A 22,509-nucleotide genomic window follows, 5' to 3' on the forward strand; every position below is an offset into this window, starting at 1 on the left:
CTGTCAGGATAACGCTGGCCTCATAGAATGAGATAAGGTGTTTCAGACTTTTTTGGAACACTTCGTGTAGAATTTTGGTTATTTATTTATGTTGATAAATGTTTGGTAGAATTCAGTGAAGCTATCTTGGGTAGAGATTTTCTTTTTTTTGTGTTAGAAGATTTATGATTACAACTTCAGGTTCTAATAGAGATACGTGTTACCTGTTTCTGAGAAGCTTTGGTAGTTTATCTTTTAAGAAATTTGTCCATTTCGCCGGGCGCGGTGGCTCAAGCCTGTAATCCCAGCACTTTGGGAGGCCGAGACGGGCGGATCACGAGGTCAGGAGATCGAGACCATCCTGGCTAACACGGTGAAACCCCGTCTCTACTAAAAAAAATACAAAAAACTAGCCGGGCGAGGTGGCGAGCGCCTGTAGTCCCAGCTACTCAGGAGGCTAAGGCAGGAGAATGGCGTAAACCCAGGAGGCGGAGCTTGCAGTGAGCAGAGATCCGGCCACCGCACTCCAGCCTGGGTGACAGAGCAAGACTCCGTCTCAAAAAAAAAAAAAAAAGAAATTTGTCCATTTCATCTAAGTTGCTTAAAATTGTCCACAGTATTCCCTTATTCTTTCAATGTCAATTGAATCTGTATTGATGTCCCCTTTTTGTTGTTACTCTGTTTTTGTTTTTGAGACAAGATCTCACTGTGTTGCCCAGGCTGGTCTCAGACACCTGGGCTCAAGCCATCCTCTGCTTCAGCCTGCTGAGTAGCTGAAGTTACCGGCATGTGCCACCATACCTGGCTGCCCTCTAACTTTTTTTTTTTTTTTTTTTTTTAGATGGGGTCTCGCTCTGTTGCCCAGACTGGAGTGCAGTGGCTCAATCTTGGCTGACTGCAACCTCCGCCTCCCGGTTCAAGCAATTTTCATGCCTCAGCCTCCCGAGTAGCTGGGATTACAGGCATGTGCCACCATGCCTGGCTGATTTTTGTATTTTTAGTAGAGATGAGGTTTTGCCCTGTTGGCCAGGCTGGTCCCCTCTTTCATTCTTGATAGTGGTGATTTATGTCTTCTGTTTTGCCTTATGTAGTCCAGCTAGAGTTTGTTAATTTGATTAATATTTATGAAGTACTAGATTTTCATTTCACTAGTTTATTTGCTGTTATTTTTCTGTTTTCTGTTTCATTGATTTCTGCTTTTTTACCTTCTTCCTTCTGCTTGCTGGAGATTTCATTTGTTCTTCTAGTTTAAGTTTTAATTTTTTTTATTTTGAGACAGAGCCTTGCTCTATCCCCCAGGCTGGAGTGCCGTGGCATGATCTCGGCTCACTGCATCCTCCACCTCCCGGGTTTAATCCATTCTCCTGCCTTAGCCTCTCGAGTAGCTGGGACTGCGGGCACATGCCACCATGCCCAGCTAATTTTTGTATTTTTAGTAGAGATGGGATTTCACTATGTTGGTGAGGCTGGTCTCGAACTCCTGACCAAAGGTGATCCACCTGCCTCGGCCTGCTGGAGTGCTAGGATTACAAGTGTGAGCCACCGCACCAGCCTAGTTTAAGTTTTTAAAAGCAGACTCTTGGATCATTGATTTTCTAGGTCTTTCTGCATTGATAATCCTTTGACATGATTTTTGCTCTCAAGGTATTGTTTTAACCATTTCCCACAATTTTTGAATTTTTTAAAAGTTTCTTTAAAAATATTTTCTGGTTGGGCGCAGTGGCTCATGCCTGTAATCCTAGCAGTTTGGGAGGCGGAGGTGGGTGGTGGATCACTTGAGGTCAGGAGTTTGAGACCAGCCTGGCTGGCCAACATGGCGAAACCCCATCTCTACTAAAAATACAAAAATTAGTCGGGTGTGGTGGCTTGTGCTTGTAATCCCAGCTACTCGGGAGGCTGAGGCAGGAGAATGACTTGAACCCTGGAAGCGAGGTTGCAGTGATCCAAGATCGCGCCACTGCACTCTAGCCTGGGTGACAGAGGGAACAATTTCCCCTTGTAATTTCTTGATGTGAATTATTTAGAAGTATGCTAATTTTTAAATATTTAGTAGGGGACACCAGGCCAAAACATTGAGTTTTCTGGTGCAGGCAGGTCAGAGGAATGCCACTTGATTCAGATCCTCTTTAAATGTGGTTGTGTCACTGCAAAGTCTGTGCAGATGGTAAATCTCTGTTTGATGGGTTGAAAGCGTCATTCTATCTTCTGTTTGGTGAGTAAACATGTTGTTTGTTGGATGGGTATTTTCTGTTTAGCCAGGGGTTGGGTGTAGATGCCGGTTCATTGGGTGGTGATGTTCTATATTCTCTGTTGTTAGATTGTGATATTCATGTTCCTGTTTGTTCAAATTGGCGTTCCCTGTGTGCATTTATCGGTGGCATGTTCCATGTCCTGTTCTCGGGTAGGCGTGTTCTATATTCTGTTGTTGTGTAGAACCTATATGTTCTGTTGTTGGGTGGTGTCTCATGTTCTGTTGTTAGGAACAGTTTATTTGTATGTTCGACATTTGGTTGTTCATGTTCTGTTCTTGGGGTGGGATTAAATTGTATATTCTGTTGTTAGATTAGGCGTGTTAATATATTCTGTTGTTGGGTGGATTGTTGTATATTCTGTTGTTGGGTGGGTGAACAAATTATTTGGGCTGTTGAGTGTTCCTATATTCTGTTTGTGGGGTGAGTCATTCTGTATTCTGGTGGTGGTGGGATTGAACTGCCATGTTCACCAATTGTTGGTTGGAATGTTTCTATATTCATATTTGTTGATTAGGCGATGTTCTGTATTGTGGGTGTGTTCTATATCTTTTTTTGTTGGGGTGGTGTGTTCCTATGATGGCAATTCTGTTGGTATTATATGTTCTATTTGTGTGTGTTTGTATGATATGTTGTTTGGTGTTTGTTTCATCTTCCTGCATTTGTTGGTGCAGTAGGGTTCCATGTTTTATTGTTGTTTGGGTGGTAGATTCCTTATTCTGTTGAGTTGTTCTCCATATAATTAGTTGTGCAGTTAAGGTCATTCTGTGTTCTGTTGGTTGGGGTGTTGCATGTTGGAGTTTGGTTCTCCTATTCCAGGATTCACTAGATTGGCATGTTCTGTATTCATTGTTGGGTGGCTGATGTTCTATGTTCCTTGTTTGGTTGGTGTTCTACTCAATTATATTTGTTGGTGGGTGATCTGTTTACGTTGAATGTTGCATATTCTGTTGAGTCGGTTGTTCCATAATTTCATTGGTGGTGGATTGATTCCTATGTTATTCTGACCCCAATTTAGGTGAAGCGTTCTATAATATTTGTTGTTAGATTGGATTATTTGTAGTATATCCTGTTGGGTGGAGTTAGTTCCATACCGTGCCGGGGTGCTTTTGCCATTTGGTAGGATGGGATTTGAACTAAATTCTGTTTGTTGGTGTGTTATATTTTTGTTTGTTTGATGCCCATGTTCTATATTCTGTTGTTGGGTGATGACCATGTGTTCTGTAGCAGTTGGTGTGTTCCATGGTGGACAGGTGTTGTATGTTCTGTTTATTTGGGTGGCATGTTCTATATTCTGTTGTTGGGTGGCGTGTTCTGTATTCTGTGTTGGGTGGAGTGTTCTGTATCCTCTTGTTGGGTGTAAGTGCCGTATTCTGTTGTTGGGTTTGTTTATGACCTCTTGTTGGGTGAAATGGTTTAGCTGCGGTTGACCTATCTTGTTATTAGATTGGAAGCGTTCTGTCTTTCTGTTGTTGGAGTTGGTGGTTGCTGTTTGTTGGGTCAATATAGGTGTTCTATATTCTGTTGGGCATGTTCTGTTCTCGGGCAGTTCGGGCATATATTCTGTTTGTGCTGGGTGAGTTACCATATTGTTGGTGATGTTTCCTATGATGCAATTGTTAAGGTTGAGTGTTGCATATTCCATTGTTGGGTGGAGTGTTCTATATTCCGTTGTTGGGTCAATGTTCCTGTTACGGTTTGGTGGCATGTTCTGTATTACAATGCTGGGCAGGGTTTATATTCTGTTGTTGGGTAAGCGTGTTCCTGTTATTTGTTGCATTGTTCTGTAGTTGTTCTATGAACATTTGTTGGTGCCGGGTTGCGTTGTTGCCATTATAACGTTGAAGCGTTATATTCTGTTATTGGTGGAGTGTTCTATATTCTGTTGTTGGTGGAGTGTTCCATATTCTGTTGTTGGGTGGATTATGTTCCATTTGTTGAGTTGGGTTTATTTGTATTTCATTGCAACTGGTGGGAGTGTTGCCTGGTTTGGTTGTTTCGTTGTTGGTCAATGACTATGATGCGGTGGCAAGTTCTGTTGTTGGGTGGTGTGAACCCTGCCATTCTATTTATTAGAGTTGTGTTCTATATTCTGTTGTTGGAGTGGAGTGTGTTCTGTATTCCGGTTTTGGTGGCGTGTTCTGTAATATTCTGTGGTGGGTAGCATGTTCATTTTTCTTTAAGATTAGAAGCGTGTTCTATGTTTCCAATTTATCCGGATGGAGTGGTACCACATCCTTCCTCCATTTTCCGGTGGCGTATTTGTATATATTTATTAATGAAATGTTCTACATTCTGTTTGTTTGAGTGTAGTGTTCTATATTCTGTTGCTGGGTGACGTGCTCTATATTTATAGTTAGATTGTAGTATAGTGCTACGTTAGGTGGCATGTTCTATATTCTGTTGTTGGTTGGATTGTTCTGTATTCTGTTGGGTGGCGTGTTCTATATTCTGTTGGTGCGGTGTTTATATATTCGGTTGTTGGGTAAGTGTTCTGTCTTCTGTTGGTTGGTGTTTGCTGTTGGTGTGTTCTTCTTTGTTTGGTCGGATTGTTCCTATTATTTGGTGGCGTAGACTCATTCTTTTGTTGGGTGTTTCCATGTTTGGTTTGTTCGGTGGTTGTTCCTGTTTGGGGTGCAGGATGTTCCTATCTTCTGTTGGGTGTGATTGTTATATTCCATTTGTTGGGTTTGGTACCATCTTCTGTTGTTGGGTGGATTGTTCTATATTCTATTGGGTGGCGTGTTCTATTGTTGGTGGAGTGGTCTATATTCTGTTGTTGGGTGGCAGGTTCTGTCTTCTGTTGAGTGGAGCGTTCTGTGTTCTGTTATTGGGTGGAGCGTTTTATCTTCTGTTGTTGGGTGGAGGATTCTATCTTCTATTGTTGGGTGGCGCATTCTATATCCTGTTGTTTTGTGGCATGTTCTACATTCTGTTGTTTGGTGGCATGTTCTATATTCTGTTGTTGGGTGTATTGTTCTATATTCTGTTAGTAGGTGGCATGTTCTATATTCTGTTGTTGTTAGAGTGTTCTATATTCCGTTGTTGGTGTGTTATATCTCCCCTTATTGGGGGAATTTTTCTATATTCTGTTGGTGGGTGAATTGTTCTATATTCTGTTGTTGGGTGGATTGTTCTGTATTCTGTTGTTGGGAGGCGTGTTCTAGAAGAACATATTCTGTTTTGGATGGATTGTTCTATATGCTGTTGTTGGGTGGTGTGTTCTATATTCGGTTGTTGGGTGCTGTGTTCTATATGCTGTTGTTGGATGGATTGTTCTATATTCTGTTGTTGGATGGATTGCTCTATATTTGGTTGTTGGGTGGCGTGTTCTGTATTCTGTTGTTGGGTGGCATGTTCTGTATTCTGTTGTTGGTGGCGTATTCTATATTCTGTTTTTGGGTGGGTTGTTCTGTATTCTGTTGTTGGATGGATTGTTCTATATTCTGTTGTTGGGTGGCGTGTTCTATATTCTGTTGTTGGGTGGCGTGTTCTATACTCTGTTGTTGGATGCTGTGTTCTATATTCTGTTATTGGGTGGATTGTTCTATATTCTGTTGCTGGATTGTTCTATATTCTGTTGTTGGGTGGAGTGTTCTATATTGTTGTTGGGTGGTGTGTTCTATATTCTGTTGTTGGGTGCTGTGTTCTATATTCTGTTGTTGGGTGGATTGTTCTATATTCTGTTGTTGGATGGATTGTTCTATATTCTGTTGTTGGGGTGCGTGTGGCGTGTTCTATATTCTGTTGTTGGGTGGCGTGTTCTATATTCTGTTGTTGGGTGGCATGTTCTGTATTCTGTTGTTGGGTGGCGTGTTCTATATTCTGTTGTTGGGTGCTGTGTTCTATATTCTGTTGGGTGTATTGTTCTATATTCTGTTGTTGGGTAGATTGTTCTATATTCTGTTGTTGGGTGGCGTGTTCTGTATTCTGTTGTTGGGTGGATTGATTTCTCTATTCTGTTGTTGGGTGGATTGTTCTATGTTCTGTTGTTGGGTGGCGTGTTCTATATTCGGTTGTTGGGTGGCGTGTTCTGTATTCTGTTGTTGGGTGGATTGTTCTGTATTCTGTTGTTGGGTGGATTGTTGTATATTCTGTTGTTGGGTGGCGTGTTCTATATTCTGTTGTTGGGTGGCGTGTTCTATATTCTGTTGTTGGGTGCTGTGTTCTATATTCTGTTGTTGGGTGGATTGTTTATATATTCTGTTGTTGGATGGATTGTTCTATATTCTGTTGTTGTGTGGCGTGTTCTATATTCTGTTGTTGGGTGGCGTGTTCTATATTCTGTTGTTGGGTGGCGTGTTCTATATTCAGTTGTTGGGTGGCGTGTTCTGTATTCTGTTGTTGGGTGGCGTGTTCTGTATTCGGTTGTTGGGTGGTGTGTTCTATATTCTGTTGTTGGGTGCTGTGTTCTATATTCTGTTGGGTGTATTGTTCTATATTCTGTTGTTGGGTAGATTGTTCTATATTCTGTTGTTGGGTGGCGTGTTCTGTATTCTGTTGTTGGGTGGATTGTTCTCTATTCTGTTGTTGGGTGGATTGTTCTATATTCTGTTGTTAGGTGGCGTGTTCTATATTCGGTTGTTGGGTGGCGTGTTCTGTATTCTGTTGTTGGGTGGATTGTTCTGTATTCTGTTGTTCGGTGGATTGTTCTGTATTCTGTTGGGTGGATTGTTCTATATTCTGTTGTTGGGTGGCATGTTCTATATTCTGTTGTTGGATGGAGTGTTCTGTGTTCTTTTGTTAGGTGGCGTGTTCTATATTCTGTTGTTGGGTGCTGTGTTCTATATTCTGTTGGATGTATTGTTCTATATTCTGTTTTTGGGTAGATTGTTCTATATTCTGTTGTTGGGTGGCGTGTTCTATATTCGGTTGTTGGGTGGCATGTTCCATATTCTGTTATTGGATGGATTGTTCTATATTCTCTTGTTGGGTGGAGTGTTCTATATTCCGCTGTTGGGTGGATGTTCTATATTCTGTTGTTCGATGGTGTGTTCTATATTCTCTTTTTGGGTGGCGTGTTCTGTATTCTGTTGTTGGGTGATGTGTTCTGTATTCTATTGTTTGGGTGGCACATTCTATATTCTGTTGTTGGGCGCCGTGTTCTACATTCTGTTATTGGGTGGAGTGTTCTATATTCTGTTGTTGGGTGGTGTGTTCTACAAAATGTCAGGTCAGGTTGGTTAAGGGTTGTTAGTTTAGGTTTTCTATATTCTTAGTTTTTTCTTTTTTTGCTCTTTTCATCAATTGCTATGAGAAAGAAGTGTTGAATTTTTTCAACTGTAATTGTGGATTTGTGTGTTTCAGTCCTATTGGTTGTTGCTTTATCTCTTCTCTAAAACTATATTTTAACTTACTTTTACTGATTTTGAAATAGATTTTTTGTTTAGGAAAACAAAGTGTTAAAATGTAAACCAACCAGAGATAATTTTAGGGAGCAGTGTTTAATTCAGCCTTCAAACTTGTTCATGAGTCGTGATCAATCTTTGTTGTCATATTATTATATTAAAAACTATTTCAGAGAGGAAATTTGTAGCCAGGTACAGTTTTTTTTGTAGTTTGATTAAAAAGTTAAATTTATCACAATGAATCATATATTTTTAATGTTACGATTCCTGTTGTATAAAAATTTTACTAACAAATTTAAAAGGTGAGAAGAAGAGATCAAATTGTTTTGCAGTTATAAAATTATCACTAGTTTAGCCTTTGAGAATATAGGTAATAGATTAAAAATTCAATTTAAAAATGATTTAAACTGCTTTTGAGACTTCCTCCATAACTGACCTTTTTCATTTATGAAAAGCAGACACTCGCCTATGGGGACATGAACCATGAGTGGATCGGCAACGAGTGGCTCCCCAGCCTGGGCCTACCCCAGTACCGTAGCTACTTCATGGAGTGCCTTGTAGACGCCAGGATGCTGGACCACTTGACCAAGAAAGACCTTCGAGGGCAGCTGAAAATGGTCGACAGTTTTCACAGGTAACTTAATGGAGATAGTTCTTACTAATTGGCTAAGATTTTTCACTGTTACCATCTCTAAATCATCTCTCTTTTCTTCCAAATAGAAACAGTTTCCAGTGTGGAATTATGTGCCTGAGAAGGTTAAATTATGACCGGAAAGAACTGGAAAGAAAAAGAGAAGAAAGTCAGAGTGAAATAAAAGGCTAGTACATGACATTTAATTGATTTAGTTCACTCCTACTTGCTGGTGTGTTTGCAGCCTCAGTGACTTCCTGTTTTCCAAAAAATCAAGAAAGGCTAAATTTAAGTGGAGAAAACTAGTCTAGTGTCATTGCAGAGGAGGGCTGGATGAAGATGAGTGCTTTTGACATCCTCTTCCACAGCCAGAGAACTGTTCCCTGTGTTCTCACACCTCAGTCTGGAGGTTAAATGTCTCAGGCTAGTCATTTCCTATGAGTGGAGAGTTTTCCTTTGGTCATGCCCTGTGTACTCCTTCACTCCAAAATGCTGTTCCACACTGTTAGATAACAACAGAGCAAAGCTCACTTGATGATTCAAGTGTAAGAAATATGACTGGGGGCTTATCCAAGGGGTTCAGGAACACAGGAAAGCGCCATGCAGTTCTGCTCCCAGAGTGGAAGGAGAAGCAGCGTCCACATTTCAGCCAGTCCTTGAAGAAGGTGGAGGAGCTGCTTAGGGTAAGGAAAAGGCATTTCAGTTGGAAAACACAGGCCAGGGAGGTTAGAGGATGTGGGACATTCATCCAGAAGACGTGGGGTTGGTTCTCCTCTCTGTTGGGGAGCCTCTCACTCGGTACTCAAATTTATTTCTTTGTTTACTTATTTATTTTATTTTGAGACAGGGTCTCGCTGTCTAGCCCAGGCTGGGCTGGAGTGAAGTGGTGTGATCACAGCTCACTGTAGCCTTGAACTCCTGGGCTCAAGTGCTCTTCCTGCCTTAGCCTCCCTGGTAGCTGCTGGGACTACAGGCGTGAGACAGGGTCTCGCTATGTCACGTAGGCTGATCTCGATCTTTTGAGCTCAGGCGATCCTCCCACCTTGGCCTTCCAAAGTGTTGGGATTACAGGTGTGAGCCACCACACCCAGTCAGAATTTGGTTTTAAAGTTAGACGGTAAACATTAAGCTCAGAGTAATGACTCCCAGAATTCCTGGAATGCAAGGAAGTCACTAATAACAATAGCGATAAGAAGAGGCCAGCCTTACTCACAGTGAGTAGGCACCGGGTGGTGCTCCAAGCACTCCGGGGTTGGCTTCTTTCGTCTTTCCCTCAGCCCTGTCAGTCTAAGTGCTGTTTTCATCCCCACTTTTTACTAAGAAAGAAACTAAGGATAAAAATATGGTTGGGAGATGGCCCAGCTGAAGGGAAGTTTACTCATGATTGAGTTAATGTGAATCAGGAGAAAAGTCGTAAGTCGACATTTATACAATGTGTGTATAGGTATGGACTTTTATCCAGAAAAGGGCATTGGAAATGAAATGTCCATCTGTTTTGTTTTCTGTATCTATTTTACATCTTTTTCCAATAGACAAAAACTGTCTTTGGAAGTGATTGGTGATCATCTGCATATATTTTTATAGAGTGGCTATTTTTAGATCTAATAGAGCAAATTGAATAATTTGTTAATTTTCTTAAGATATTGTGACCAGGCATGGTAGCTTATGCCTGTAATCTCAACACTTTGGGAGGCCAAGGCAGGAGTATTATCTGAGCCCATGAGTTCAAGACCAGCCTGGGCAACACAGTGAAACCCTGTCAGTACCAAAAAATTAGCTGGGCTTCGTGACATACGCCTGTAGTTCCAGCTCCTCAGGAGGCTGAGGTGGAAAAAATCGCTTGAGCCCCAGAGGTTGAGGCTGCAGTGAGCTGTGATGGTACCAGGCTGTATCCAGACTGGGCGACAGAGCAGCACCTTGTCAATAAAAAAAGAGAGAGAGGAAAAAAAAAGATTTTCTGCAAAGCCTCTAATATGCTGGATGATATTTTTAAGTTTCTCTCATTTTAAAATGAGACAAAGACGTCAAGATTAGAAATGAGAGGTTTCTGCCGGGCGCGGTGGCTCAAGCCTGTAATCCCAGCACTTTGGGAGGCCGAGACGGGCGGATCACGAGGTCAGGAGATCGAGACCATCCTGGCTAACATGGTGAAACCCCGTCTCTACTAAAAAATACAAAAAACTAGCCGGGCGCGGTGGCGGGCGCCTGTAGTCCCAGCTACTCGGAAGGCTGAGGCAGGAGAATGGCGTGAACCCGGGAGGCGGAGCTTGCAGTGAGCAGAGATCCGGCCACAGCCAGGGCGGCAGAGCGAGACCCCGTCTCAAAAAAAAAAAAAAAAAAAAAAAAAAAAAAAAAAAAAAAAGAAATGAGAGGTTTCTGTGGAATTATGCAAAGTGTTCATTTTATTCTGAAGCCAGCTCCATCCGTGATGAAGTTTTCAGAAGACTCCAGTCTGTGTGTGAAGCATGTTTATACATGTTAGGTATTCACGTTCTTGCAGTCCTCTGGCTTCTGATCCCTGGATCCTCCTCATCTTCTTTTCTCTAGAAATAATAACTTCATTCCTCTTGTGCTCACTGGAAGGATGAGTTCTAATGGGAGAGTCTCCCTGAGAGTGGAGCAGGGCCAGGACACCATTGTCTCAGTGCAGCAAATGATTGTCTATTTAGCAGTGTCTCCCAGCACTTTTGTCAGGAGCCGAAGGATTAGGAACCATGGTAGGAATCTTTCTCCTGCATTCCCGGTACATGTGATAAAGATGGCTTTCTGAAGCCACTTTTATAATTGTCTTTATTCTTTTGCAGACGTGCTTGTTTGGAGCAATGATCGAGTGATTCGCTGGATCCTATCAATTGGCCTTAAAGAATATGCAAACAATCTTATAGAGAGTGGTGTTCACGGAGCACTTCTGGCCTTAGACGAAACCTTCGACTTCAGTGCACTGGCACTGCTATTACAGATCCCAACGCAAAACACACAGGTGATGCCAAGCCTGTCCGTGTCTGCATTCAGTGTTCAGTTGGTGCCCTGATTATAGACAGTTATTTGAATAGAAAGAAAACTTAGAAAAAAAAAAAAACCTTCAGACAACTAGTTTTTTTGTCTTTTTGTTTTTGGTCTATCACCTTTCCCTTTTCTGTTGAAAGCATGAGAGTCCTGCAATAAACCAGATAAGGAGGATCTTTCATTCCAGCCCATGTGCCTGATCAGAAGAGTGACATATATTTAGTTCTTACATGGAAAGGGAAGTATTTTTAGGTGTGCCACATGAAGATTTTATTAGTTTTGTTTTTATGGGTAATTGCCTTATGTAATTCTTTTTGACTTATGGGCTCATTTGAAAAACAGAGAACTTTTATTCCTCTACAGAACATTGAATATGCCAGGCGAGGTGGCTCATGCCCACAACCCCAACACTTTGGGAGGCCCAGGTAGGCAGACTGCTTGAGTCCAGGAGTTCAAGACCAGCCTGGCCATCATGGTGAAGCTCTGTCTCTACAAAAAAATACAAAAAATTAGCCAGGTGTGGTGGCACATGCCTGTAGTCCCAGCTACTTGGGAGGCCAAGGCAGGGGGATCACTTGGCCCAGGAAGTGGAGGTTGTGATGAGCTGCCATTGCGCCACTGCACTCCAGCCTGGGTGACAGAGTGAGACCCCATCCCAAAGAAAAAGAAAAAAAAAAAAAGGCGTTGAATATCTTTTGCCAGTACCCCTGACCAACCCACACACCCTTGTTAATATGACTCCAAGGATCATGGATCCCTTTCTGCAAAAGTCCATCCATAGACTCCACATTAGATGCCCTGATTTAAAATATTATTATGGTTCAATATAGTCATAGTAGTGAAGGAATTTTTGTTTGTTTGTTTGTTTTGAGATGGAGTTTCACTCTTGTTGCCCAGACTGGAGTGCAATGGTGCGATCTTGGCTCACTGCACCCTCTGCCTCCCAGGTTCAAGTGATTTTCCTGCCTCAGCTTCCCAAGTAGCTGAGATTACTGGCACATGCCACCACGCCCAGCTAATTTTTGTATTTTTAGTAGAGACGGGGTTTCACCACGTTGGCCAATCTGGTCTCAAACTCCTGACCTCAACTGATCTGCCCGTCTCGGCCTCCCAAAGTACTGGGATTACAGGCATGAGTCACCACACCTAGGTCCTAATTTTTATAGTTTTAGTAGAGACGGGGTTTTACCATGTTGACCAGTCTGGTCTTGAACTCCTGACCTCAGGTGGTTTGTGCGCCTCTGTCTCCCAAAGTGTTGGAATTACAGGCATGAGCCACCGCACCCAGCCAGCAGTGAGGGAGTTTAAGTCTTGGTTTAAAAAACAATTATGATGCTAACACCCTTCAAATTAGATTTGATGAAAGTTTTATTTGTTATCCTTTGGTTATTTCAGGCTCGTGCTGTCTTGGAAAGAGAATTTAACAACCTTTTGGTCATGGGGACTGATAGAAGGTTTGATGAAGTAAGTTTTTGGCCTAATGTTCTTTAAATGTCTATGAAACGTGTGTAAATGTTTAAATGTGTGTGAAATGTAAGCTGTTATTATTATACCCAGGACATCATGTAGCTAGGCAGTCTCTCTGGATGTTAGAAGTTAGGATTTGCTCTTATGAATTTATTAACAAATGAGCCTTTAAAAACTCATACCTGGGCCAGGCGCAGTGGCTCATGCGTGTAATCCCAGCACTTTGGGAGGCGGAGGCAGGGGTATCACCTGAGGTCAGGAGTTTAAGACCAGCCTGGCCAATATGGTGAAACCCCATTTCTACTAAAAAACACAAAAATTAGCCAGGCGTGGTGGTAGGTGCCTATAATCGCAGCTACTTGGGAAGCTGAGGCTGGAGAATCGCTTAAACCTGGGAGGTGGAGGTTGCAGTGAGCTGAGATTGCGCCACTGCACTCCAGCCTGGGCGACAGAGAGAAACTCTATCTCAAAAAGAAAAAAACACCCCCCAAAAAAAACCACAAAAGTAATACCTTCAAGAAGGTAGTTTTATTATTTTTGCTCTTTAATTTTTGACATCCCTCAAAAATGGTTTTCACATCATAAAACATTGGTTGCAGCTTAGGAATAGAGTCTGTAAGTTGGGTTTTAGGGACCACTAGGTATCCTACCCCAGTCCAGAGTATACCCCCCATAATCCCGTGCATTGGTGGGGTGGCGTGTTTCAGAAGTATATTAAAAACACAACATGTTAATTTCCCCTTCAAACCATGACTCATTTGTTTCACACTATTAGGAGTCTCTTAATTGGACCTTAAGAAAACTTGAGTTTGACAGAGAGAATAGAAGGCCACCTCTAAAGATGAAGCACTCGTTGGCTGTATCCTGGCATAAGATAGAATTGTTTATAGCTTAAAAATTGTTTGTAGAGCTGCACGTGGCAGGGGCATACCTGTACTCCCAGCTACTTAGGAGGCTGCAGTGGGAGGATGGCTTGAGCCCAGGAGTTTGAGGTTACAGTGAGCTATAATCACACCACTGCATTCCAGCCTGGGCAACAGATCTAGACTCTGTCTGTAAAAAAATAAATAAAAATGAAAAATAAACTATTTTTAAGATAAATAAAAATGTATTATGTAATAGCAAGAAAGTGATTCCTGCAAGGTAAGAAGTAGAACACGATGCTGGGGAGAAGGAGCACATCCCCATGGCCCAGCACCGACCTCACTTCGCCAGCTGAGGCCCAGCCGGACCATCACCACGCCCCATTTCACGCTGAAGTTCCAGTTTGGGCAATATATTGTGTGGTCATCAAGAAGGGATGAAATACACGTGAACAAGAATATGTACATTCTTGAGTTCAGCAGTCATTTTAAAGGACATTTAACTTTACATCTCTGACGTTTATTTTTTAAAATGCATCTTGTTTTTTGTTGTTTAATTTACCAGGATGATGATAAAAGCTTTAGGAGAGCACCTTCATGGAGAAAAAAGTTTAGACCAAAGGACATTCGCGGCTTAGCTGCTGGGTCAGCAGAGACTCTCCCTGCAAACTTCCGGGTCACTTCTTCTATGTCTTCCCCCTCAATGCAGCCAAAGAAGATGCAGATGGACGGTATGTGATGGGTCGCGCTAACCTGCCACTTGCTGGGAGCATGAGCAGCTTTTTGTCTGGAACATTAATAATGATCTAAAACGGTCCAGTTAATATGTTACAAGGCACTTGAGTATGGTTGCATGTCCAAATATAAATGTTTTTAAATTAACTCTAACATTTGTTTATAAAAGTTTAACCATAATAATAGAATTTTTAAAACATTCTTGTCTGGTTGAATCTTAGCATATTTTTCCAACTAATAAAGCCCAGTATTCGTCTGTGTTCTCCGAGGGAGACTGAGGCATACTTGTAAATACGTGTCTGTGACAGGCCGTGCTAGAAAGCTCTTTCTGGAAATAGTAGTGTAGTAGTAGCTTCCAAACCACATGATTCACTGCTCTCCACACCGGAGAATATAACAGTATATTTTAAAGAACACACAGTTTATAGCTTGTGTGAGCTCTGCCTGTCCTTTCGGCCCTCCCTGCTGCTGCTGTTCTGTGCAGTCACGTGTCTACCCATTAGAGGGCAGGGAAGGGAGGACGGTGAACCTCCAAGAAGTCCCCAGTGGAGCGAGGCAGCCATGAATATACCAGCCAGAGAGAGAGCATCACTGCCATGATTTCAAGCACAGTTTGGGATTTTCCCTTTGACAGCCGCTTTGATTTGAGGTTAACAGTTGACCATGGCTTCCTGACAGGTCTCTCAGCTCTGATCTTGTACTCATCTAATGAAAGGCAGTGCACAGGTTGAAGAGCCAGGCTGCCTAGGTTTGACTCCAGCTCTGCCGCTAGGAGGTGCATGACCCTGAGCAAGTCATTTAACTAAACTGTGCCTCGGTTTCCCCATCTGTAAAATGGTCGTCATGGTAGTGTCTTCCTCATAGAGTAGTTGCGATGATTAAATGCATCATTCATAAAGCTGGTGAAGTTCTGAGCCCGTGTCAGTGGGGGCCGTATGGCAGCCCCTGTGCTACACACAGGTGTCACTCATGCTCAGTTCTGAGGCCAGTGAGCAGACTGAAGAAAAGGAAGTGGCATTAAAAACTGTGCTAATCCTTGAGGCCAGGAGTTCAAGACCTGCCTGGCCAACATGGCAAAACCCCGTCTCTGCAAAAAAAAAAGTACAAAAATTAACCAGGTGTGGTGGCACATGCTTGTAATCCCAGCTACTTGGGAGGCTGAGGCATGAGAATCATTTGGATTTGGGAGGCAGAGGGTGCAGTGAGCTGAGATTGTGCCACTGGACTCCAGCCTTGATGACAGACTGAGACCCTGTCTCAAAAAAAAAAAAAAAAAAAAAATTTAAATGCTAATTAGGGGCCAGGTATGATGGCTTATGCCAGTAATCCTAGCACTTTGGGAGGCTGAGAGGCAGGAGGATCACTTGAGCTCAAGTTTGAGACTAGCCTGGGCAACACAGTGAGACCCCATCTCTACAAATAATAATAATAATAATAATTAATAATAATTGAAAACTGTGCTAATGGGGTTTTTGCAAATTTTTTTTTGTCATCAGCCCCTCCCATAAGTAAGTTCATAAATTTTGTTCTCTATCACCTGTATAAAAATCAAAAGAAAAGCACATTTATATAAAACCTTAGTTAAGCTGGACACTTTGGGTGAGAATAGCTTACTTTGTGGCATTTTTAGTAAAAGGCTGTATTATTTATTTATTGTTTGCCAGAGTTTGAGAATATACTTAAGGGGGAAAACTCAGTATAACTAAGAACTTTTTTAAAATTAGCATTTTTCCTCCAAGAGTCATGCGGATAATTCTTAGAAAATGTAACTGTAACTTGGCCTTCAGCTCAAGCGCTGTCACCTGCAGAGTCCACATGAGTGCTTTCTTGTTTCCTTGTGGCTTCCATTTCAGTTTTCCTTCTGATACATCACATTTCCCTTGTTAAATGTTAACAGGAATATTAAGAATGAGAGTTTGGATGGATGAAAAGTAAACCTAGGCCCGGCGTGGTGGCTCACGCCTGTAATCCCAGCACTTTGGGAGGCCGAGGTGGGTGGATCACCTGAGGTCAGGAGTTGGAAACCAGCCTGGCTAACATGGTGAAACCCTGTGTCTAGTAAAAGTACAAAAAATTTTGCCAGGCATGGTGACACATGCCAATAATCCCAGCTACCTGGGAGGCTGAGGCAGGAGAATGGCTTGAACCTGGGAGGCGGAGGTTGCAGTGACCTGAAATCATGCCACTGAACTCCAGCCTGGGCGACGAGCAAAACTGTCTCCAAAAAAAAAAAGTAAACCTAAAAGGTATAGAGAATTTATTATAAAGAAGACTTTTTACCCTTACATAAATAACTCAGGCACAAGCCTGCTAAAGGGATTATTATTATTTTTTTTTTTATTATTATTGAGACACGGTCTCACTCTGTTGCCCAGGTTGGAGTGCAGTGGCTCAGTCTCGGCTTACTGCAACCTCAGCCTCCCAAGTAGCTGGGACCACAGGTGCGCACCACCACACCTGGCGAGTTTTTTTAACTTTTTGTAGAGGTGGGGTCTCACCATGTTGCCCAGGCTGGTCTTAAACTCTTGGGCTCAAGCAATCCTCCTGCCTTGACCTCCCAAATTGCTGGAATTACAGGCGCGAGCCACCGTGCAGAGCAAAATTGATTATTTTAATGGCTTTTTAATTAAGGGAATGTGGGGTAAACTCCAGCAGGTCTCCCAGGCTCTTAGAGTCAGAGGGTTTGTGAAGATCATCTGTCCTACCCAATAGTCCCAACTGTCCTAACGTCTTTGCTGGAACCATGCAGGATGTTGATAAGAGTTCCTGGTATACCTGTGGGAAAACAAAAAACATATAACCGGGAGCAGCCAGTACCTGTTTCTGATTTGTAAAAACTTAAACTCCAGGTTGTTAATGGAAATCAGGCTTGTTTCTGGCCACACAGTGTGTTTCTTGAACAAGAACGAAAATCTGTGGTCTCTATGATTAATATTTCTAGTAGGAACTGAGACTGGGCTTCAGTTTTTAGATCAGCCCTCACCCCACTCCCTGGCCAACGCCCCACCCCTGCAGCCAGATCTCTGCACCTGCTCTGTTCCTCCCCAGGAGAAAAGGGCATGGCTTCCCAGACACCGCAGCTAGTGCTGGTCTGCGAGGTTCTCTCCCCTCCTCTGAGGCTGGCCTCGTACCCAGTGTCGTCGGCCTCTGTGCTCAGCGGGGCTGGTCTGCGAGGTTCTCTCCCCTCCTCTGAGGCTGGCCTTGTACCCAGTGTCATCGGCCTCTGTGCTCAGTCGGGCCGGGCAGCATCAGCAGTGCCGCGTGGTGTTTCCTTCATACCAGTGTCAGAGATGGAGAAAGCCCCATTGGTCTATGAATGTAGAGTTTAGTAACAGGCAAAGGGATCGCTCTAAGTAGGGTCATTTATGCAGATGTACATTTTGAAATTGTTACTGTCCCATTTGGTGCTTGGTATTTTGGAGTAGTGTTCCAGAGTCTCCTGGGGCTCCTTGGGAGCTGGGGAGAGCCACCACTGGGTGACACTTGGATCTCTCTCTCTGGCTCCATCCCGCCCACTCAGGCAGCTCCCCTCAGGTCCCTCCGTAGGCGCTGCTGTAGTTGTGAAGATGTGTGTCTACTTGTGCCCTCATGTGATGTTCTAAGACTAACTGCACGCTGTGTTTGCACGCTTCCTCTCGTGGCTGTTGAAACAGGCAATGTATCAGGAACACAGAGGTTGGATTCTGCTACAGTCAGGACTTACTCCTGCTAAAGTCTCCTGTTGGTGAGTAGAGAGCACCACAACCCCTGGAGGTGGCTCAGAGGCACAGCAGGAGTCATCGGAGCTGCAGTGCCAGACTAGGGGTGTGGACCATGAAAGCCAATGCAGTTTTTGGGGAATTTAAAATATATAGAGACACAAGCTCTCCGTACCCATTAAGATAATGTTGCTGTTACAATTGATCATAAAGAGGTTAGTGTGTCCTCTTTTTTTTAAGGGAAAAGAAAAATGTATTTTCACCGTTTCCTTAAACCTGAAAATGCTGACTCATTTAATTGTCTGTGGATGTCCTGCGGGTGCAGTGGGGAGGAGAGCAGAGCATGGCAGAGAGCGTCAGGGGAGTCTCTCACCCTGACGTCGTTATGCACATGGCCTTGATTCCTAAGCTTGCTTCGTTTTAAATACACATTCTTGAATGAAACAAGCCCAAAGTTTTGTGGTTAATTACATACTGTATTAAGTGTGACACTAATAGCCTGTCAGTTTGGAGAGACTGGTTCCTAAAACTACGGACTCTGGCTGGTGAGTGGCCCGCCCTCTCCTTGCTGTTCTAAGCAATTTTAAGGTCTCCGTTGGCATATTTGACTGGTTTGTTCATCTTTTATTTGTAATTGGTAACTTGTAGACGTAAGCCAAAATGAAGTCAGCCAAGGAACTGTCTCATTGATGTGCATAGCCCTTGATGTTCTAGCCAGTGATTCTCAGAGCAGCTACAGCACAGAAAGTGACGGTCCTGGAGGGGGAGGGGCCAGGGTTGGGACGTTTGGGCCCCAGCGTCAGAAGCTCCCTTTCGTCAGCACGGCCCAGCCTGCACTGAGTGGCTTTTTGTTTGTGTTTATTTTCCAGTTTACCCACACTACTTCTACCGATGATTACGCAGCATTTGAATCCAACAAAGACTACATTTTAGAATCCAATGGAATCTTTAATCTGTTAATACTTGTTATATGGACCCTAAGATATTTTATTACAGAGTTTTTAATTAGTGAAAAATTCATGAATACCATAGAGAAAATATTTTAGAATTTAATGTTTCTTATATTTATGTAAACTTATGACTCTTCATTTATATAGTTACTTACTTTTTCATGTATATCCAAGCTATAAATATCCTTTCAAATCATGTTCTTATACCTAATTTTAGTCTTTCAAATGAATGTACTGTAATGCTTGTATGTATAAATCCTATGAACAAATAGAGGGCTTTTGTAAATTATGCATTTATTGTAATTATCATTAATTTTTTAATGATAAACCATGAAAAGGATTTTACTACATTTATAAAATTATGACAGAAGCAATGTGCATTATCCTTTACAGATGCAGCCTAGCTCTACAGCAATCATTCTGAAATAAGCATACCTAATTTCAAGCAATTGTATTTTAATGACTGACCTTAACTATACTTTTTCTAGTAAGAAATGCTTTATTCTGCAGCATGAACAGATTTAAAATAGCTGGTGTTAAATATCAGCTCCTAATAAAATGTGGACTGAAAAGACTATCACAACACTATGAGAAGCCCCTAGCACTGGTTAACGCTTTCCTAGCCTAGTCTCTGGATTTGGGGAGCTTGTCTTCAGTGGCTGACAGAGACCGTGAGCTGGGAGCAGTTCTCTCAGCTGGAGAGACTCGGGATGGGGTAACCTGGGGACCAGCCCAGCCCCTGCGCCCTCTTCCCTGCCTCTGCTCCTTGGGAGCGGGTGGAGAGACACCCAGGTAGCTCCCCTTAGGGCCAGCCACCAAGCACCACGCGCTCATTCTGCAAGTCGGCGCACACAGCGGATGAGGCAGGAGACCCAGAAAGCAGTGCAGTGCAGCTCTAATAAAGGCCTTATTTTTCTTATGTAAATCATCTTTTTACATTTGTTTGTAAACATGTTTAAAGAATGAACCTAGTGGGACATTTTTAGACCTCGATGTTATAGCCATTTTGGATTGTGTAAGTTGCAGATGTGGCTTTTACTTTTTCAATGGCATATTAAAAAGCCAGCAAAGCGTGTCAGACCATGGCGTGGTATTTCCTGTGCAGCAGATACAGAGGTGGAGGCAGCCTGTCTTTTCACAGTTGGTTTCTGCTTTTAATTTACTTGTACAATTCATTGTTACTGTTCTGTTTTTCTATTAATCTTTTGTGAACTTCCTGATTATGTAACAAAGTATGTACAGTCTACTTTTGAACTATTTTTATCACAGTATTATTTATTGCTTTCTTCCAATAAAGTACTGAAGCATTTTCCACTGCCAATGAAGAATACTGAGAATAAGCTCTAATTGCATTGAAATTGACCATAGCTGTTTTGGAAGGCAGTGTCACCATATGGCAATTGGATTATAGAAGTCAACTGACAGAATAAAGCAGCCAGGAGATGAAGTGCAGGTTCAGGGCATCATCCTGCCTGCTTCTCTGGAGGTCCCCATTACCACAGGAGACAGGTGCCTGGTGTTAAATGCAAATGTGGGGGCTCACATACACAGTCCATGGGTAGGGCTCAAAGGCAGAGCCTAGGCCATGGACTGCGCGCATGCACACGTGTCCCTTAACACCGTTTCCCAGCTCCGCTTCCTTCCTCAGTGCTGGCTTCACACTCCCATCTGCTCTCCCTGCCTGCTCACGAGGTGGCTCCCAGGCCCGCACCCTTCCACACTGACAGCCTCTGGAAATCAGGAAGCCTGGGTCCCTAATAGCTCACATCCAGTCCTGAGCCGTGAAGCAGCCCAGCATGGCAGAGGGGAGACGACACGCTGACGGGCTGGAGGAGTCAAGCAGGTCCCACCCATGGAAGTGGGTGAGCTCAGTCCCCTCAGGCTGCAAGGCTGCAAGCTGATGCCCAAGAGGAAAGCCAGACACCAGCAAGTGGCCCTTCTCCTCGTCCCACCTCAGTGTGGCCACCGAGCCCAGGATTCGCAGAGCCCATGGCCAATACCACCCCGCCTGGAGCAGGCATCAGCGGCCACCTCCGACGTCACTGGGGTCTCTGTTTCCTCATTCTGTCTCCGCGGCTGACTCCTCTGAGGGGCACGTGCTGTCACGTGGGTCAGTGTCCTGGGACGTTTCTCCTGGGCAGCCATCAGGGGTATTCTGTGCTTTCCTGTTTAGAGCCTGTGTTTGCTGATCTTCCCACTTAACGTAGGGAAAGCCTTGTTTTCTGTACTTCCTCGTTCTTGAAGTTAACCGAAGTGTGAGATTTAAAACATAACGTAGTGCCTCCCTGCTGTTTTTCATCTAATAGTCCTTTCTGGCTGAACAAAGCCAAAGGCATGCCTCAAGTATCTTAAAACTTCCAGAAAAAAAGAGACTGAGCTGGGCGCGGTGGCTCACATCTGTAATCCAGCACTTTGGGAGGCCGAGGCGGGCGGATCACGAGGTCAAGAGATCGAGACCATCCTGGCCAACATGGTGAAACCCCGTCTCTATTAAAAATACAAAAATTAGCTGGGCGTGGTGGCACGTGCCTGTAGTCCCAGCTACTCGGGAGGCTAAGGCAGGAGAAACGTTTGGACCCAGGAGGTGGAGGCTGCAGTGAGCTGAGCTCATGCCACTGCACTCTGGCCTGACAACACAGCTAGACTCCATCTCAAAAAAAAAAAAAAAGGACTGGGGGCAGTGGCTCATGTCTGTAATCCCAGCACTTTGGGAGGCCGAGCTGGGAAGATCAGTTGAGGCCAGGAGTTCAAGACCAGCCTGGGCAACATAGTGAGACCCCCTTCTCCACAAAGAAAGAAAAAAAAATGGTGAAGACATCTTAAAATAATCAAAATGACACTTGACATGCAAATCGATTTGACGTCTAGGACCGTTAATCTTCAAACTCCAGTGTGCAAAGCATCACCCGGCAAAAGATGCAGTTGTGGGGGGTCCCCTCGGCATTCAAAGTGATTGAGCCCTCATTCATTCATTCATTCATTCATTCATTCATTATCTACTCTGTACCGGACTCTTTTCAGTGCTGGAGAGACCGTGGTAAGACAAAACTATTTCACCCTTCTAGGAAAAAGAAACATTGCTAGTCCTGTACATCCAGGGGAGAGCCCAGGAGTACGAGTTGCACCATGACATTGGTGTGGAGGGAGGGAGAAGTCCTCTGGGGAGGGCTGCATCACACACATCAAACGCCGAGAACCGTTTCATGTTCACGCTACGTATTTACTGTCTCCTATGAATAAAACCCCAGACGGGGTTTCAGAGAACACTAGTGCAAATGGACCCGTATTAGGTAATATGCCACCTTTCTTCATGTGACCTGTCATGCACCAGCTCCTTGTGATTTATTTATTTATTTTTTGAGACAGAGTTTCACTCTTGTTGCCCAGGCCGGAGTGCAGTGACACAATCTCGGCTCACTGCAACCTCTGCCTCCCGGGTTCAAGTGATTCTCCTGCCTCAGCCTCCCGAGTCACTGAGATGACAGGTGCACGCCACCACACCCGGCTATTTTTTGTTATTTTAGTAGAGACAGGGTTTCGCCATGTTGGCCAGGCGGGTCTCGAACTCTTGACCTGAGGTGAT

General features: G+C 43.5%; 1 protein-coding gene across 13 annotated transcripts in view; it reads left to right on the forward strand.

The window, feature by feature from the left end:
- Positions 1–20,247, forward strand: part of PPFIA1 (PTPRF interacting protein alpha 1) — a 115,435-nt gene extending 95,188 nt beyond the window's left edge. For 11 of the 13 annotated variants that reach the window (XM_009185426.4, XM_009185419.4, XM_009185416.4 and 8 more), the window contains 7 exons: positions 8,035–8,210; positions 8,297–8,394; positions 11,012–11,187; positions 12,609–12,677; positions 14,109–14,274; positions 17,932–18,002; positions 18,846–20,247. In XM_009185426.4, coding sequence (XP_009183690.1) covers positions 8,035–8,210; positions 8,297–8,394; positions 11,012–11,187; positions 12,609–12,677; positions 14,109–14,274; positions 17,932–17,990 — 744 coding nt within the window. In that variant the 3' untranslated portion in view covers positions 17,991–18,002; positions 18,846–20,247. The remainder of the gene's footprint in view (positions 1–8,034; positions 8,211–8,296; positions 8,395–11,011; positions 11,188–12,608; positions 12,678–14,108; positions 14,275–17,931; positions 18,003–18,845) is intronic. The other 2 variants (XM_009185417.4, XM_009185425.4) reach the window with 1 other exon arrangement.
- Positions 20,248–22,509: the final 2,262 nt, after the last annotated feature.

Source organism: Papio anubis, chromosome 12, assembly GCF_008728515.1.
Source record: "Papio anubis isolate 15944 chromosome 12, Panubis1.0, whole genome shotgun sequence".
Taxonomy (NCBI): Eukaryota; Metazoa; Chordata; class Mammalia; order Primates; family Cercopithecidae; genus Papio; species Papio anubis.